Source organism: Stegodyphus dumicola, chromosome X1 (genome assembly GCF_044657685.1).
Source record: "Stegodyphus dumicola isolate Sdum_Otavi_A_Nest chromosome X1, ASM4465768v1".
Classification (NCBI taxonomy): Eukaryota; Metazoa; Arthropoda; class Arachnida; order Araneae; family Eresidae; genus Stegodyphus; species Stegodyphus dumicola.
The window spans coordinates 118,776,973-118,792,955 of NC_140780.1; the positions used below are offsets into that span (position 1 = coordinate 118,776,973).

Genomic DNA, 15,983 nt, shown 5'->3' on the forward strand with positions numbered 1-15,983 from the left:
GAGATATGCGCTAAGAAATGGACAGCGGGAAGTTTGTCTCACAGATTTCGTTTAAATTCTACATAATTACCTAGGACCTTAATATGAAAAAAGAGTGCTTATATCTCAAAAGTAAGCCAGAAAAATCGAGGCTACATTTCCAAACAACATTCATAGTATTTAAAGTCCTCTTTCAGTAGCAAGGTCTGTAGTCTGTTGACATTCCATGAGACTACTAGCATTAAATTCTTAGACATTTTTTTTTTTTTTTTTTTTTTTTTACATTCCGGTGTTACTAATGAACTGTGTTGGTTCAACTTTCATAGAGTAAAAAGTATCGTTTTTATTTTTTGGACTTTATTCAAGAAACAAAAAGTAATACAAGTTACTACGCAGGCACTGATTATCAAGCGGTGAAAACAATTTCTAAAGCGAGATTATACTATATTGAAAAGTTAAAGGTCTAAATGAGGCGTATAGGGTCTTCAAATACATACGCAGTAAAATAGTGTTCCTTACAATAAAGTTCGAAGCTAAGAAAATAAGCTATTTACCAGCATGAAAAGTTGTTATAATGTTCTTAAATCTGTTGGAAACTAGTCGAATAAAAAACATCTGAATTAATATGCAAAACATACTTAACGCACATTGACTATATGTTACTGAATCATTGTAGTTGTTTGCAAGAAAAAAAGTTTGGGAATTTTAATGTGAATGTGTTTTTGTTAAAAACCTTAAATGAATTTGATGACATTACTAAAATATTTTAATAATCTAATAGCTTATGAAAATAAAAATAATATATTTTTTCTTTAGTTAATTAAAAAAATATTCTATGCTATTTCTAGTGTCCCTAATTTTATTGAAAGTAGCGTAGGATAAGTTTGGGATAATCTAGTACCAAATAACATATGCAAAAAATATTTTCGTTTTTGACAAATAAATATCTTCTTTATTTCATTTTGGTTTTAATTTACAATCAGAAAATTTTGTTTAGCTAACTGTACTTGCTGATCATCCTCTTGATCCAACTAACTTTATCCGACACCTTTGAATAAACTGTGTAAGAGCCAGGCATTGCACATAAACCACCTTCAAAATTGCCCGCTGTTCCACGACTTGTTGCTCCCATGACTTGCCATTCATTATTTATTTCACATACAAGTGGGCCGCCACTGTCACCCTATGAAAAAAAGACAAGAAAATAAATAAATAATCATATTAAAAACGACAAGATTTACTTAAAAGAGTTTCGGCGACATGCTAATACTTTTTTAATGATTCACTACTGTGCATTCCAAAATTTCAACTCAAAAGCAAACTTGTAAGATGGTCCGATAACCTTATTACTCCACTCTTCACACTCGCTTTGTATGCACAGTCAGTGCTCGTTATAATCGTTGCTTCTTAAAGAAAAAAGAAGTTATAACAATTGGCAGCTATAATGAAATAGTACCCTTACCAGCTGTGGAGATTTTGCACCCGCCGTTGTAATTGAATAGTAGCTATAATGAGAGACCATTATAATATAGTCGACTTTATTTCACTTCAGAAGACTGTATCAGACAGTTTTGTACACTCATTTCGTATCACTTAAGATGGCAGGCACAAGCTCATGTATTGATGGAACGGCTTGCCAGGAAAGTCCATCATGACTTGCTATTATGTGATAACACCTAAATGAGCACTATTAAACATCATGTATTGTAACAAAGACAACAGCCAACTGTAGAACTGAAAAAAAAATATTAGAAGGGCATTTATAAAAAATCAGAAAAACCTCTGCATCGTACAGTTTTGCATAAGACGTGGCGCTGTATCTTTTTATACCATGGCAGTATTGTTGCTCACACTCATAAATTACATATGTTATCATAAACTTTAGTCTTGAGACGCATATCTGAGTACAGAACACGGAAAGGGGTAACATATGACTTTCGGACCACCCTATGCATCTTAACATTAAGCAACCTACATATAGGGGTACACAAGACTTGGAATGATAAACCTAAAATATGATCAAAAGCAAAGATTTTACGAAATGTTTTCCAATAGTTTTTATATTAAAGGAATATTTTTTTATATATATTTTTAAACTTTTTAAACTTTACATGCTCTTTTAAACTTTACATGCTACCGGTTTGTTTCTTGCTTATCATTACGGCCCCTGTTTTATAAACGGCATCGAGATTATTCATAAATTACCAGTGCAAACCGTCTTCAAATGGCCAGCAGTCCAAATGGTCGACGATCATTTATAGCTTACTCATGACGTGAACAGCTCCCAGTAAATTACATGTTATCGTATTTTCTTTTTTTTTTTCCCCATATAAATGCTAACAATTCACAACACTCATAATTTTATCGTCACGAGAAAAGCTCTAAGTACTATTTCACTTGTTAATGTATTTTGTTTAAATTTTTTTTTAACTAGTATATGACTAGTATATGAGAGAAAAGATTTTTCTTCATATATTTAAAATGGAAATTACGGACTAGATCCAAATATGAAGCGAGCTGAAATTCTTCGGTCATAGGTTGTACCACATGGTCACAAACGGAATCTCCGAAAAGCAAGACAGAATCTTTATCTTTTTGCAAAATAAGTCAAAAGTTCAGATGTTGCTAAAACTGCATTAGGATATAGAATGTTTGGAACTGTATAATTTTTATCCACGAGATAAATTTAATGTCTTTGTATGTGATGGAAGTCGCATTTTTGGATGAAAAGAGCGCGGTTCTTCAAATAATTTAATGTCGGTTGGTTTGTAAACACAATTAGATTCTTTTGCAATTGGAAACCTGATATATCAAATGTACTTTCGCTGGAATTCGAAACAGGAATCTTCCATTTACTAGCTGGGCATGTTAATCACTTACATCTCAACAGCACGCATGGGTTTGAGATAGTTTTTTAGCTGTATGGTCATGATACCGTGACAATATGTCCAATTGCATTGGAGGTGGAAAACTTGCATTCATTGATATTATTATAAAATATACTCTTCATTTAGATCTGCTAAAGGAAAACCTCAGATCAAGTGCTGTTGACTAGGGCTTGGATGAAAGCTACATATTTCAATAAAATAACCACTCGAAGCATACGTACGTAGTGTAAAAACATGTGGTTTCTTTTGTACTACAAGCTAAAATTTGATTTTAGTCCAATCCTCAAACACACCCCAGACCAGTCTTTAGACATTGATACCATTGAAATGTACAATCTAGACTAGGAACAGGTAGTCATAAATATAAATGATGGACATAGATCATTTGAAATATATCTTACGAAATGAATACCCTCCAAATACAACTCAAAACTTGATGGAATCAAGGCGTAACTTTAAAGGAGCTAAAGGTAGTGCAACTAACTATTAACAATTTTTTTCGTAAATTTGAACTAATAGAAAGGACTGATGAATTCTCAAATTTTGTAATAAAAATTATATAATCTTTTATTTGAAATATTTCATTCATTTTTAGTTTCAAGTTATTTTCATCTTTCCACATTAAGTATCACAAATGGAATCGTCTGTGATGCTGTGATAATTTATACGGAAAGATGAAATTAATATTATTATTTCTGTGAGATAAAAGATTGGTTGCACTAATTCAGAACTTGTTACTTGCACTGGGTGCGCAGGAATCTTTATGTAGGAAAATTGTAGTGTATCTTGAATTTTAGTTCACTGTATATTGTAGTTCACAGGAAAAAGTTACACAACTCGTTGCAAGCTAAGCATTCATCTAAGCTGGGCGCGTACGCGGCCGCGCAGTGTTGTTTTCAGAGTTGCACTGCAACATTTTCTACTTACAGTCAATATAAATAATTAGAATTTCACAAATATTACACCAATCATGACCTGCTCAGCTATATCTCAGAATTAACAAGATTTGTTAGGGCAAAAGTAGCAAAGTATACGTACATAAAAATAATGATTTTCAACTGATTGTATTGATGGTGAATTATGAAACTTTATAAAACATGTACTGATGAAGAATTAAGAATAATTTGTAGTAGTATGTTTGACTATTTCTCACATGGAAGCTCTAAGTAAAATTTAAGTCAACTTCAATGAAATAAAATGCACTTCAGGATGGTAAATAAGGCAGGTTTAAGTAGTAGAATACTAATGAATTCATTATCATAATTTAAAGAATAATATTAGAGATAAATTCTTACATGGCAAACATCTTGGAATCCTTTTCTGTTTCGTACGCATACTGATGTTTTATTATCAATAGAACCCATATCTGAATCGCAGTCTTGTGCTTTCTCAATCCATAATTCTACTTCTTTCAGGACGTGAGAAAATCCAGTTCCTAGAAAGAAGCATCAAAAGTATTTTCACTTTTATCTGCTTATTGGAAAATGATTTAATTAGAAAATTGCTACAAAGTATAAGATCGCGCTGGAAAATGTTGCCGTTATTCTTGTACCACAGTCCAAGATCTTGTATTCAACTCTTCTACGCAAATACCTAAACTCTTTAATTATTCTTACTGATTTTCTTAAATAATGTTTAAGAAGTGTATGGGGCATATATGAGATGTATTCTTACTCAAGTTAATACTCCAAGAAGTATTGAATTTATTTTTTTGAATAAAATATAAAAAAGTTTTCCGAAAACATTTTAACAAACACCCCATTAAATAATGCTTAGATATCTTTTCAAAAGAGATCGTTTTCGCATCCATTCAATAAGCTTGGATTTTATTAGTAAAAGTAGAGTGCACTTAGCTGAAAATAGTCTTAAAACTGGCTATAGATCAATTACAGATTCAACTAAATTTTCGGCAGGGGGAACTTCAATATGGAAGTCTTCTTGCAGCGTAATATGTTAACAATTTAATCATATTCTAGTTTTAAGTTAATTACTAAATGTTGAATACTATTACTTATACTGTCAAGTAATATGTTTTTAGATGAGCCAAATTCTCAAAAAATATTTTGGAATAATTTTAGCATGCATATTTTTAGCTTAATTCTAATTAGAATTATTTAATTAGAGTGAACATACCAACGTACAAGAAATTACGAAAGAAAGCAAAAACGCTTTCATCTCTTTCTGCTAAAATGAAAATGATCTGGCTTCCCACAAAACACAAAAGCTGTTCCATAAAGAAAAAAGACTGTATTTGATGGAATTGTGTCGCAGCTATGTAGATTATAATTTTATTTGTGTCCCATAGCAGTATCTTATCCATGTTTTCCACACCAGGTTATTAGACTAATGAGCGATACTGCAATTTCTATGCGAATGACAAAAACGAATGGAAATATGTTTCCTATTTAGTCTTCAGCCAAAATGAAAGCTATCTGCAACGAGCAATTCTCGTAAAATTCTACTTTCTATAAAACGTCAATAGAAACGTTTCGTATAATACAGAAAGCACACCGTGATGATTTATTACTTCGTTCTACAGCATTTAGATGGTTTAAAGGAATTCTCAAAAAGTAGACAGTAAGCGAGAAGGTGTATCAACATCAGGTTCCTCAGAACAGAATAATTAAATCGGAGTATTATTTGTTAGCTTTCAAAGCAGTACGAAATCATATTCGATGGAAGTGTCCAGAACTTCAGATTTCTTTCTAGCGCCTTCATCAGATCAATGCACTGGCTCATGTTGCAGACACAATATGTGGCTAAAATTAACACTGGGTATGTTTCTCATTCACTGTACAGTTCAGAATTAATCGCGTACGACAGTTTTTAATATATCGAATAATTATCTTACAGATGTTAGCGTTTTCAGGTTCAAAAAAACCGTGTTCGTAATAAATAGATATTGTTGTCAATGGATGAGGCGTAAGATCTTTCATTTGTCTTCAGTATTGCAAAAAGACGTTAACATAGAATAGTACAAGTTATCCACGTAAAAATTAAGTTCACCCGGACAGTTTCACAATATTTTTCAGCAAATGCTATTTCATATCTTGTGCATAATGAATAAAACAGGTTTCTAACAAACTTTCTTGATTTCAAAACGTTAACGTTAACTTGGAAGCGCTTTTTCTGTTCGCTAACTTGTGAGCACTGTCGTCTAGTTATGGTGAAGTGTTGTAATAATATACAGATTGCATGCCTCTCTGTAATTTATTTAATAGTTTCTGTCAATTAGTAACATATGTTTCCAATATTTTTATATTTTTCTGTATACATATATATATATATATATATATATATATATATATATTTCTATAATATTTTATATTTTGTATTCAAGGGGAAAAATGCAGAATAAATACTAGAGCTTTTAAAATTAAAATTTTTGAATTTTATTTTAATTTTATTCTGCATTAAATATTTAATTTTATGTATTTGCAGGAATATGTATTATTTTGATTGAAGCTGAGAAAATAAATATTTGTGTAGTTTTTATGTTTGTAATTTTTTAATATTTTTTACTCTAAAACATATTAATGGTTAATTCTTCTTTAACTATGAACGAAACATTTTAGATTGCAAATTTTCCATTTCTGTTCATTGCTACTACTATTTTATTTTTGTTTCCAGCCCTGAAATCACATCAATCATGCAGAGATGGTATTAAAAGGCATCACGAGAATAGCTTGCAGCACGTGTTTAACGAAGGGAGGAATCGTATATAGATATACATTTGAGTCAATAATTTAACAGTCTGCAGTTTAAGTTGCTCATATTGAATAATTATATTGTAATAATTTAATGTACATGTTCATATCTTGTGCAAATGTTGTAAGGATTTATTTTATTCTAACCAATTATTTTTAGTTTGACTTTCCTGTCTCTCCTGATTTCAGTTTCCTGCCGGAATTTAGTTATGACGTAGTATTCAAATTTAAACGTGTTTCAGAAGCAATATTTAAGCTGCGTTTCAAGAGTTCAAAAAGAGCAGTAGCGGCATTAGTTCCGTTGTTTATGCTGCCAGTTTAAAACTATCCGTCTAATCGGTGTTAGACACCTTTCAGTTTATACTGATATTTCCCGGCTTGCTATCTGCAGCCGATTTATCGTTAGTTAACCTAAGAGCCAGTCGTCAGCTATCTTTAGTTAATGTGCATTTTACATTCTTATTTTCTGTTAATTTAGTAGCCACAAGTGGTGGTGAATTGTGAGCATGAAGTGCGTGCATTGTTTTAAATTAGTTTAAATAAAAAGGTTATTTAAACCTTTTCTTCTGCAGTATTTATTCTCAAAGACATAGCGGGAATTTGCTACTTCGTCTTGATTCAAAGTTGTATGTTCCCAAAGAATACCCATAGACTCTATAAGGTAGATAATTTGTAAATGTATATGTTCAGTTTCAGTTATTAACTATTTGAAATTTTACTTAATTTATTTATTGGATTAGACATAAAAGTTATTGTTAAATTCTATATATCATTAATATTGCTAATAGTTAAAGAAATTTTATCCCATTCTCACTAGCTTTCTTATTAAGCAACTATTTTCAGAACATAAGAAAAAAAGATCGAGTTTTAGTAAAGTTGCGTTGGGAGATTTTATAGAAAATTATTTTCAGTGCTTTTCTGTATGATGGAATGTATGTTACATTCTATAAAGTTTATGACTGTGATGTCATATTTGGAATGTAAACAAAAATTCTATAACAAAATGAATCAGTGCTTAATCAGTATTTATGAGTATTCATTAAATAATCTATAAATGAGCTTCTAATTTGTGAGCAAAACAAAAGCCACTTTCTGTGCATCTACTGATACAATTCATTATTTTCCAAGAACGCTAATTTAGATTTCTTTTCGATGTACAGAGTGGTTCAAGTGTTCGCAAAAATTCTAACAGTTTGTACAATTTAACACATATATGTAATGGAATGTTGTTTTCATAAAACTTAAACTTTTTGGGAAGAGGGGGTTTAATTCACATTTTCACCAATGAGGAACACTGTTCGATATTGGAGATAATACGATGGCGTGAACACATCCGGAGTAATATTGAAAACGAATTACGCAAGAAACGTATTACATGTCTTGAAATTTATTCTCTAGTGTATCATTTAGTGTCAGATTTAGTGTTAGTCTGACTGTGATCGTTAGTGAAGGTACGATACTTTTGCTCCTCGTTTCATGAATTAAAAATTACAGAATTAAAAACTTTTTACACAGGGTAACTCAAAAGTCACTAACGTTTTCAAAATTCATAAGAAAATGAATAAGATGTCATAAGAGGATGCGGCTTGGCCTAAAAGTCTTGCCATGGATTCGGACTTTTTTCTCAGCCAATTAAAGAGCATTACGTATAAAATGCGCTGTAGAGAAGCTGAAGTTAGTTAATAAGATTACCTTTAAAAGAAGCTGTCCATCCGCAAGACTTCAGTTCCTTCTCACTGGTTTACAAACTTTAATGATGAATTATTTTTCTGTTGATTTTGATTCCAAAGCCTTTGGTTGTAAAGCCATTGCTTAAATTGTTCTGCCTGAGTTGGCAAATCAGCCTTTTCAGCTTTACCATAGTGTCGTGCACATAAATGATGAAAATATGCTGAGAGATGTATGAAAATATTAGGCTGTGACAGCGCTAATAACTCTCACGAGACTATTGAGGAAATTTAAAGTATGGTAGGTTAAGATCAGAGCGGCAGAACATTTTTGGCCCAAATTCTACACAAACTGTGTGGCAGCACGAACATCGAACAGTGTTAAAAGTGCTCAAGAAAATGCAAAAAGCCCATATCTACCAAGTTGATCAGTGTTGTGGAGCAGGCATGGTATATTGCAATTGTGTCATTGCAAGTTGTAATCATCGCATTTACTGTCTCAGCTGCAGCGAAGTGATTTAAATGGGAAGTATTTACTACAAGTGCACCGAAAACATTTGCTAGCAATTCCCAATGGATTCTGAAAGTGTTTTGGATATATGAAGCACACCTTTTGTTGCATGAAAATATTCAAACCCATAATTGTTGAATATGGGGCAAATTACAAACCTCGCATGTATACAGAGGAGCCATCATACTCACTGCCGAGCCACTGTGAAGTGCCTATACACGGCATCTATCATCATTGGCCCATTCACTTTTGAAGAGCTTGCTCAACAAATGACTGAAAAATGCATTCTGTAACAGGACAGCGCCACATCAAAATGATAGATGAGAACATTTTACCACATCTGAAAGAAAGGAATTTCACAAAGACTGTCACGTTTATTCAAGATAATGCGCTTGATCATATATCAACCCCTGTGAAGCTGTTTTTGTTAAACGCGTTTGGTCCCAAGTAGCTGATTAGTCACTGGTGTCCAACTGCTTGGTCTCATAGATCGCCAAATGATGGATTAAACCTATGAATTTTTGGTGGAGGATGCTATTTGAAATTTCGAGTATACAAGAGCTGCCCATCAGCCTTAGCATAATTAAAAGATTTCATGCATTCGAAGTCGCTTCTATAAACGCCTATATGCTCAACAATTAGCGAATGGTGTGATCACACACTTGCAGACTGCAGTTTTCAGCTGTGAAAGCAATGCAGAGTCATGAAAATTTCAACAAAGAGTTTGCATTTTATCTTATTAAAACAAAATATTGAATTCTGATTAGATGTTTTGTTTTTAAAACGGAAAATACAAACAATTATGTATGAACAAAAAATATTTTTTAATAAAAAAAGGTTTTAAATTAAAAAATAATAACAATAAATAACGAAATATCACAGAAACTATATAAAATTCGAAGACCCAATCCGCTTTCTTTTACGTCAGTGTCTAGCACTGCCAGTCAACCACAAGTTACTTCTTGCGTCATTCTATTTGAATTCACTGACCTCAGTTTAAATTTTGAAATAATTTAGAAACAACTTTACATATTGACAGTTTTAATGGAAGGTTAAACAAGACCTTATTCCGTAGTATTGGTGTTAAACAATTTAGAACCCAACAATAAATTCATTGAAAACAAGGTGGTATTTTCCAGCACTTGTTTACATTTTATATTTTAAGTTAATGACAATGCGTTTGACTGAATTTAAAAGAAACCAGATGAGACTATACTTCTCAGGAAGGGAAAGATTTTAACTTCAGTCAAAGTATGATTAAACCATGTAAGACATCTCGTTTTTCCTTGGGAAAGGGAATAAGTAAACAAACAAGCAAAAAAATAAATGCTTACTTATTAGAAACAATTTAAACAAATCGCTCATACGAACCCCTTACAGTGCAACAGTGAGTGAGAGACACATTGAACACTTGGTAAAATGAAATACTGTCTTTTGAGACAACTTTACTATATTTAAGCAATCTTTCTTTAGTTAGTTGTTATCTAAATGGTAAGGTGATAGTACAGATATGATAATTGGCTAACTTTTGAAGTATATTTAACGAAAAATGCAAACTCAAAGCACATATTTTGATATAAATCACTTTGTTATACATACTACTCCTCAAAAGCTGTATATTGGGTAATGTATCACTCTTAAATTATTTCAAAATTTTCTACTTCATCTTTGTTGCCCTCAACAGCCTTGAAATTTTGTATTGGTACAGTTGCGAAGTTTTATCTATTTATTTTTAACTAAGTTCATTTACTTTTCTGTCACTATCTTTTCACTCACGCTTTTCATGCTAGAATGTAAATGAGATAGTGATCGTTTATTCAGATTGATGGAGAAAGAAGTACTATTTAAGCGAAGGTTACGCAAGTTAATTTTAGAGCGTGTTTTTGTCTACTTTAGGCTATGTTGTACCGTGACTATTAGCGATTTGATTCTGTGGTGTTAATTTGGTTTCGTTTGGTTTATTAAGGATTATGGCAAAGCACACTATCTGTGGCGTTAAGGGCTTCTAGCCATTAGACTTGTCTCGCCGGCTATCTACAAACGCTATTCTGTTATCCGTTAGGCTAATCTATTACATTTTAATTAGTTCAACATTACGTATGTAAGTTAAGCCAGAAGTGTTGGCTTGTGTAAGCCTAAGTTGGGTCATTGTTATATCTTTTGTCTTCAAATAAAAGGATCTTGTACAACCTTCTTCTGACTTTGTGCTCCTATATTAACAAGACCAGAAGCTAATTCTTCTAAAGTCCTTTTAACGGCTGTAGTTTATGCTCCCAAAGAACACCAGACTTTGTACAGTACATATGAGAATTTTCAATATGTCTAACTTTTTTAAAATTAACGACACTGTTGTAAAGTTTACATTATAAAAATGCAACTCCTCGCTGGTTTAGGGAACCACCCAGAAGTCTTCACGAGGAGGTAGTTGTGTAATGAGTTCCCCCGTGCTCATCCCAACCACCGTACCTTTGGGCTCTGTGTCCTTAGTCTTTACTTCTTAGCCCTGAATTCGGACTTAATTTTGAAAGTGGGAATGATCAATCTAATCAAATTGTTGTTCTGATTACTCCATCGCGAATTCCTTGTCTAGAAATCTCTGTAACAACGTTAACGCACCTTTCAATAGCCTGGGTATGGCATGGAAGGTAGAAAGTGTGGAAGTTGAGAGAAAGGAGTAGAATCAAGGAAGTGGGGCCTCGTTCTTTGATACACTCTTTCAAATCTGGCTATGTAACTTCGCAATGCTGACAGTCGATGACGTTAATGTAGTGTTTCGCATTGACGATGATTGCTTAATCTTGAATTTGCGTACTGGTAGGGGTGGCTTCGTTGACCGTGACCTGGCAGAAAAACATTTCGCCCACCAAACTCTCGAATGTGTTTCTTTTTGTTTGCAAGCATAGTTACCAGCAGATTCTCCGGGTGTAGCGCAGCCATTTCGCTGAATATAACTATCCATGACAACCTTCAGATTATCACTGAAGTAGCGAGAGAGCAAAAAAGGTACGCCATAGATTATACAATTTAAATATAAAGTATCCTTACTTCAAGAATAAACTGGCTTACCTCTTGTTAAGCCCCAACCTGATGCCATGCATTGAGTACCGACCTTCAGTTCATAACCTTGTTTAGGAAGACAAGCTGGACTTACGAATTGTGTGAACTTTACAGGGGCATTAAGTTTCATTAAAGCTATATCATTATCCAGATCTAATTCTTTTCGCAATACCTGTTAGAAAAATATCAGCTTTAAGTTTCATCTTCATCAAAGCACAGAAATTGTTCTAACTTATTTTTAAAACTCTGCTTTCCTTTTAGAGATTCGTAAATGACCTGGTATTAAACCAAATTAAGACTGATTGGAAATGCAAAGAAGAAAATGTGAAATAGAACAACTTAAATTCCCGCATATGAGGTTTAGAAATCACTCTTTCTAAGAATTATTTTAAGGAAAAAAAGAATTTTAATTATTTCAGAATATAATTTCTAATAAAATACCAGCAAATTATCTAAATGTTCATACCATCTGGCCAGTTACATCAGGAAAAACTACGATTCTTTCAACCATTCGAATTTGCTCATACCTGTCCGTGAAATATTTACGGTGCTTCCCAAGATGTACACGCCATACTTGAGGCATTCCATTTCTGTAATTATATTTTGATAAATAAATATATTTCAAGAAAAAAGTTTTTCTTTTAAAATTTTTTTCAACACACTTCATTAATATGAATACATTCATCACTCAAACACGGATTAAAAATTCAACAGAAACTTCATTTTCCATTCTTGAAGGTTGCAAATATATATATACTGGGTTATTCATAATTCTGTCCATGGTTTCAGAAGGCTATAGCAAAATAACTAAGACGAATACAGCAAAAAAACAACATTGCACTAAATACGGAAGCAATTCAAGTTTTATTTACAGCCCTTAATGTGTTCTATATCTGAACCCTTAGTCACACGGCATACATCAGTTCGATAGTCCAGTTCATGCTAGATTCTATTCGACATGGTACTATCAAAGGCACTGACAGCACGTGTGATCATTTCATTCAGTTCTGGTAAATAACGTGGCAAAGGGGGTACGAAAGCAGAGTCTTTTACATAGCCCCACAAGAAAAAGTCAAACGGTGTTAAATCTGGTGAGCTGAGGGCCATGGCAAAAGAGGTACGTCATTTTTGGATGCTCGCCCAATCCAACGACGAGGTTAATTGTGTGTTAAGTACTCACGCACGTCCCGCTGAAAATGGGGTGAAGCTCCATGTCGTTGAAAAACGAAGTCGTCATCCTGATGTCCATGAAATTACGGCATTACCATAACTGTAGAATATCGAAGTACACTACACCGCTAACAATCTTCTCCGTATTAAAAAAAAAAAAAGAAAAGAAAAGAAAAGAAATAGAGTGAGGAGGAGATAGCCCAGAATACATTAGCTTTCGGGGAATCACGACTGCATAAGGATTTTCGGTGACCCAAATGCCTAAGTTGTGGCGGTTCATCGTGTCGGACAAGTGAAAGGCAGATTCATGACTAAACGTCATGTTTTACGGCAGCTAATTATCTTCTTGGATATCCATGCAAAAGTTCATACGAGAAATGCAGTACCGCTTGCCCCATTTGCAGTCGATATGGCTTCATATGCAGAATTCTGCGTACCACTCGCCACACTCTTGGTTGCGAAATCCCCAATTCACGACTTGCATAAACGGTTGATTTTAGTCGGGCCCCTCAAAACGTTTCACGTACATCACTTGCGGTTTCTGTAAATGGACCCAGCCGACAGCTTCATTGCTTATCACATAAGCATCTATTTTCTTTGAACATTTATTGTACCACGCATGAATTGTCTTGTCAGTGAGTTCCTGTATTCGATATTTCGTACGAAATGCCCACCGCACCAACATCACTGATTCCGATATAGCAAATTCTAGCACATTAGATTACATTCTAACACATAAGGCTTTTTGTTCACCAGTAAGCCTCAGTTTTACTGCTTTCAGTTGGATGTGTGCTGCCATCTGCTGTCAAGTGCTGTTATAAAAAACCTAAAATGTTTCTGCATTTAGTGGAAGGTTTGTTTTTGTTGTATCCTTAGTTTTTTTTTTACTATAACGCTTTGAAATTCGGCGGGAAACTTGTAAAGAAAATTTAAATTCAATCTATATTCAGCTTGGAATAAAGAGTTAATAATAAATAAGTTATGCTGCAAAAACAATAAGGCAATGCAAAAAAATAAGTAAACGAGCCCAGTTTTCAAATTCAAACTACTGCAAGTGCAAAATATAATAATAGTAGCGCAAGAGTTAAAAATAAATTTAAAATGCAATAAAAGAAGATTTGACATCCCCTGGTGCATCTTTTTCAGGGGTTTAGTGTAGAGACAAAAGTAAATGAATCACCAGCCTGTTTCTGAACTGATAATGACAAAAATATACTAAATTTAAAATACTTAATTTCTAATAAACGATAAATTACTAAGTTTCGGTAATCTACAAAGCAGTTTGTGTCTTCATCAGTGCAACCCCTACAGGCTGGAATGGCGCCTTGTCCAAATTCATACAAAGTAAAATGCGTTACGATTCAAAATTGTAAAATCAGTTCCAATACCATCTGTTTAATTTAAATAAACAATAATTCAAATCAAGTCAAGTAGAATAGTTCTATAAACAAAAATACAGAATCGCTAAAAATAGAGAAAACTGTAATCCGTGTCAATCAAACTATTAGCCCTGAAAATTTTGTATCAGGAATTAAGGTTAAATATTGAAAACAAAAATTGTGTTAATAAATAATAATTCGAATAAATTAATAAGGTAAATAAAATATGCAAGATCTCATGAACAAAAATTAATACACACGCATTCGAAGAACTGAAAAAAGCTAATCCTAACATGTGTATTGATGCAAGAGGACTTTAAGTCAAACTGTTAAAAAACAATTTGCTTATCGAAATTATTCTTTAATGTGGTATCTCGGAACAATTTAATGACTTAAGAAAATTTAACGAATTACTAGTTTACCTCCAATTTGCCGTATTCATTGAAACTTATAGTATTTAATCAACGTTTTGTCATGCCCCCGAGTGTTTTAACAAATTTTGCATTTTGGTATTTCAAGACTAGACACGTTTCCTTATTTTTTCTCAATGCTTTATTGTTTTTCCAGAATAATGTACTTGTTACTAACTCTTTATTCGAAATTGAATGTATACTGAATTTTAACTGGCGTTAAAATTCATTCATATTGTCAATCGTTATTGTAGCATACAGTGTATAGTGATTCTGAAGTTTTCTTTGGGTTAATGTAATATTTATTGCAAAGATATATATGTGGGACTTGTTTCTTTTTCATCAGCTAATCACGGTAAAGTGATTTATCAGCATACAATGGCAAAAGGAGATGCTGCCACCTTCTAAATACGCAGACTGCCTTTAACTCTCCTAGGAAACACGGCGAACTTAAGCCCCCTAGGTATGAGTTGCAATTAACCTAACAGGATTTTAAATTCTCTTTTGCATACTCTTAAATTGCATAGCTTTACGGTTTGAGTGAATATAAAGCGCATGAATCAAAGAGAAGATACTATTAATAAAACTTAGAGAAACTATCACAAGTAGAACTTGACGCTTATATTTAAAATCGCCTCGGAAATATTCCGCCAGTTTTCTCGTGCTAACTTAAATTTATTCCTTATTCGAATTCTTAATCAAATTCTAGCGTTAGTTAGATTTCATACAATCGAACTTACAATGACTTTACTGTTACTTTTACATTTCATGTAAACTATATTTAACGTTTTCTTAGGTAAAACTTAACATTTTCCTAGTTTTATTAGATAAAACTTAATATTTAAAAGAACTCTTCAGAATTGTAAATCTTCTATTTTTTTTTTTTTTTTAATGTTTCTTGGATATGTTTGACGTCCTCTGCCCCTTTATCTTATCTCTCCTACATGTGGACAAATAATTATTGTCGTTTCGAAATTAAAAGAACAAACTAAATTAATATCCAGGATAGTTTCTGCAGTTTCTTTCTGTAGCGAAAATCCAATTAGAAAACTGCCTGATAACTCTTCTGATTTAAGACCTAGTTCAACCCTGAGCCTATGTTCCTAATCCCATTAAAATCACAACTCGGTGGCATGTTTTGATCTTAAATTTCAATCTAAGCGCCTGGCTTATCATGAATTATCAAAGTATTTATTATGACCAAATATTTCAAGT

The 15,983-nt window shown here is 32.8% G+C and overlaps 1 protein-coding gene across 1 annotated transcript in view; it reads right to left on the reverse strand.

Annotated features, from left to right (window-relative positions):
• Positions 1-902: 902 nt before the first annotated feature.
• The window catches only part of LOC118194198 (chymotrypsin-like elastase family member 2A), a 40,491-nt gene continuing 25,410 nt past the window's right edge, over positions 903-15,983 (reverse strand). Inside the window, exons 6-9 of the mRNA XM_035365414.2 lie at positions 12,276-12,399; positions 11,819-11,981; positions 4,163-4,302; positions 903-1,162 (exon numbers count right to left, since the gene is read on the reverse strand). Coding sequence (XP_035221305.2) covers positions 977-1,162; positions 4,163-4,302; positions 11,819-11,981; positions 12,276-12,399 — 613 coding nt within the window. The 3' untranslated portion in view covers positions 903-976. The remainder of the gene's footprint in view (positions 1,163-4,162; positions 4,303-11,818; positions 11,982-12,275; positions 12,400-15,983) is intronic.